The 2,229-nt window shown below is 73.4% G+C and overlaps 1 protein-coding gene across 1 annotated transcript in view; it reads right to left on the bottom strand.

Moving 5' to 3' along the window:
- The window catches only part of LOC118159703 (integrin alpha-5-like), a 1,257-nt gene extending 431 nt beyond the window's left edge, over positions 1–826 (bottom strand). Inside the window, exon 1 of the mRNA XM_035314266.1 lies at positions 609–826. Within this exon, the coding sequence (XP_035170157.1) occupies positions 609–811 (203 nt within the window). The 5' untranslated portion in view covers positions 812–826. The remainder of the gene's footprint in view (positions 1–608) is intronic.
- Between the last annotated feature and the right edge of the window lie 1,403 nt (positions 827–2,229).

The following is a 2,229-nucleotide window of genomic DNA, read 5'->3' as shown; positions in this document are numbered from 1 at the left end:
TTCCGGCTCCGGTTACAGGAAACGCTCCGGGACCCCCGGCGGGGGGGAGCCGGCGCGGCGGGGGCCGGCGCGGGGTCCGGGAGCGGGGCTCAACCCCCCCCCCACACCCCCCCGGCCCCGGTTCCCGGCCCCGTCCCGTTCCCGTTACTCGTCCCCCGGTTCCCGGCCCGCCCCCGGTTCCCGGTTCCTGGTCCCGTTCCTCGCCTCCCGGCCCGGTCCCGGTCCCGATTCCCAGTTCCCGGTCCCCCTTCCCAGTTCCCGGTCCCTGTTCCCAGTCCCTGTTTCCAGTTCCCGGTCCCGGTTCCCCGCTCCCCGCCCCCGGGGGGCCGCTCCCGGTCCCTCCGGGCCGCTCCCTCCCTCCCGCCCCCGCTCCCCGGCCCGGTGGCCGCTCCCCGGTTCCCCCTCCCCGCTCCCCGGTTCCCCCTCCCCGGTCCTCGGTCCCCCCTTCCCCAGTCCCGGGTCCCCTCCCGGTCCCTTCCCGGTCCCCTCCCGGTCCCTTCCCGGTCCCCCCCCGGTGCCCACCCCCTCGCCCCATGCCCGGTGCCCCCTTCCCGGAGCCACCCCCGGTGTTCGATGCCCGGTGCCCTTCCCGGTGCCGGTGCCGGTACCTCCGGGGCCGGGGCAGGTAAAAATCCAAAGCGAAGCCGAAAAGGGAACCGGGAGCCCCTCGGAAGGCGACGGGCCTCGACGCCTCCAGGTTGAAGGCGGCGACGGGCGGCAAAAGCAACGGGAGCAGCACCGGGAGCAGCGCCCGGCACCGGCACCGGGAGCGGCGGCACCGGGGGGGGACCGGGGCCGCGGCCGGGGCCATGGCGGAGCGGGGCTGGCCGGGCTCGGCGCTGCCTCCCGCTCCCGAGTCCCCTCGGAAAGTGCCCGGGGGGGGCCCCGGCCGCTCCGCCCCGCCGTGACTCACCGGGGAGGAGCCAGAGCCCCGCCGGGCACCGGCACCGGCACCGGCACCGGGCAGCGGGGAGAGGGGGAAGGGGTGTGGGGGAAGCCCCCGGGGGTCGGGGATGTGCTGGGGGAACGGGGGCACCGGGAACTGGGGCACCGGGAGCTGGGACACCGGGAACTGGGACACTGGGCACCGGGACACCCCAGGGGGACAGGGACACCGGGCACCGGGAGCTGGGACACCGGGAACTGGGGCACTGGGAACTGGGATACTGGGAGCTGGGACACCCCAGGGGACAGGGACACTGGGCACCGGGAGCTGGGACACCGGGAGCTGGGATACGTGGCACCAGGACACCCCAGGGGACAGGGACACCGGGCACCGGGAGCTGGGACACTGGGAGCTGGGACACTGGGAGCTGGGACACCCCAGGGGGACAGGGACACTGGGCACCGGGACACTGGGTACTGGGACACCAGGCACCGGGACACCGGGCACTGGGACACCCCAGGGGGACAGGGACACTGGGCACTGGGAGCTGGGACACCAGGCACCGGGACACCTCAAGGGGACAGGGACACCAGGAGCCAGGACACCGGGCACCGGTACACCGGGCACTGGGACTACAGGCACTGGGATACTCCAGGGGGACAGGGACACCAGGCACCGGGACACCAGAACGGGACAGGGACACCCCAGGGGTACCGGGACAGCCTGGGGGGTCAGGGACATCCCAGGGGGACAGGGACACTGGGCACTGGGACAACCCAGGAGGACAGGGACACCAGGCACTGGGACATTCCGGGAGGATGGGGACATCGGGACACTGGAGGGGGACAGGGACATAGGGAGCACCTCAGTGGGATGGGGACACCGGGGACTGGGAGAACTGGGGGACACCAAGAGGACGGGGACACTGTGGGGACACCGAGGCACTGCGGAGATGGGGACGGGGACACCGGGCAGTGGGGATACCCAGGTGGATGTGGGGACACTGGGGACATGGGGCACTGGGGGCACTGGGGAGGGGGGGGACATGGGGCAGAGAGCTGAGGGACACTGTGGGGTTGTGGGACAACAGGGGACAAGGGGACACAGGACACGGGGGGACAGGACACCGAGGGGACAAAGGGACACAGGATACTGGGGGGGGGGGGGCCTGGGATGCCAGGAGGGCAAAGGGACACAAGGGACAGTGGGGGGACCCAGGTGGGACAGGCACGAGGTGACAGGGCGTGGGGACACTGCGGAGGCTGGGATGGGGACAAGTGTGGGGACACGGGACACTGGGGGACACGGGGGGACATGGAGGGGGGGGGCAGGACACCGGGGGG

This window comes from Oxyura jamaicensis, unplaced genomic scaffold (assembly GCF_011077185.1).
Source record: "Oxyura jamaicensis isolate SHBP4307 breed ruddy duck unplaced genomic scaffold, BPBGC_Ojam_1.0 oxyUn_random_OJ71732, whole genome shotgun sequence".
Taxonomy (NCBI): Eukaryota; Metazoa; Chordata; class Aves; order Anseriformes; family Anatidae; genus Oxyura; species Oxyura jamaicensis.
This window is presented reverse-complemented; position numbering and strand designations above follow the sequence as displayed.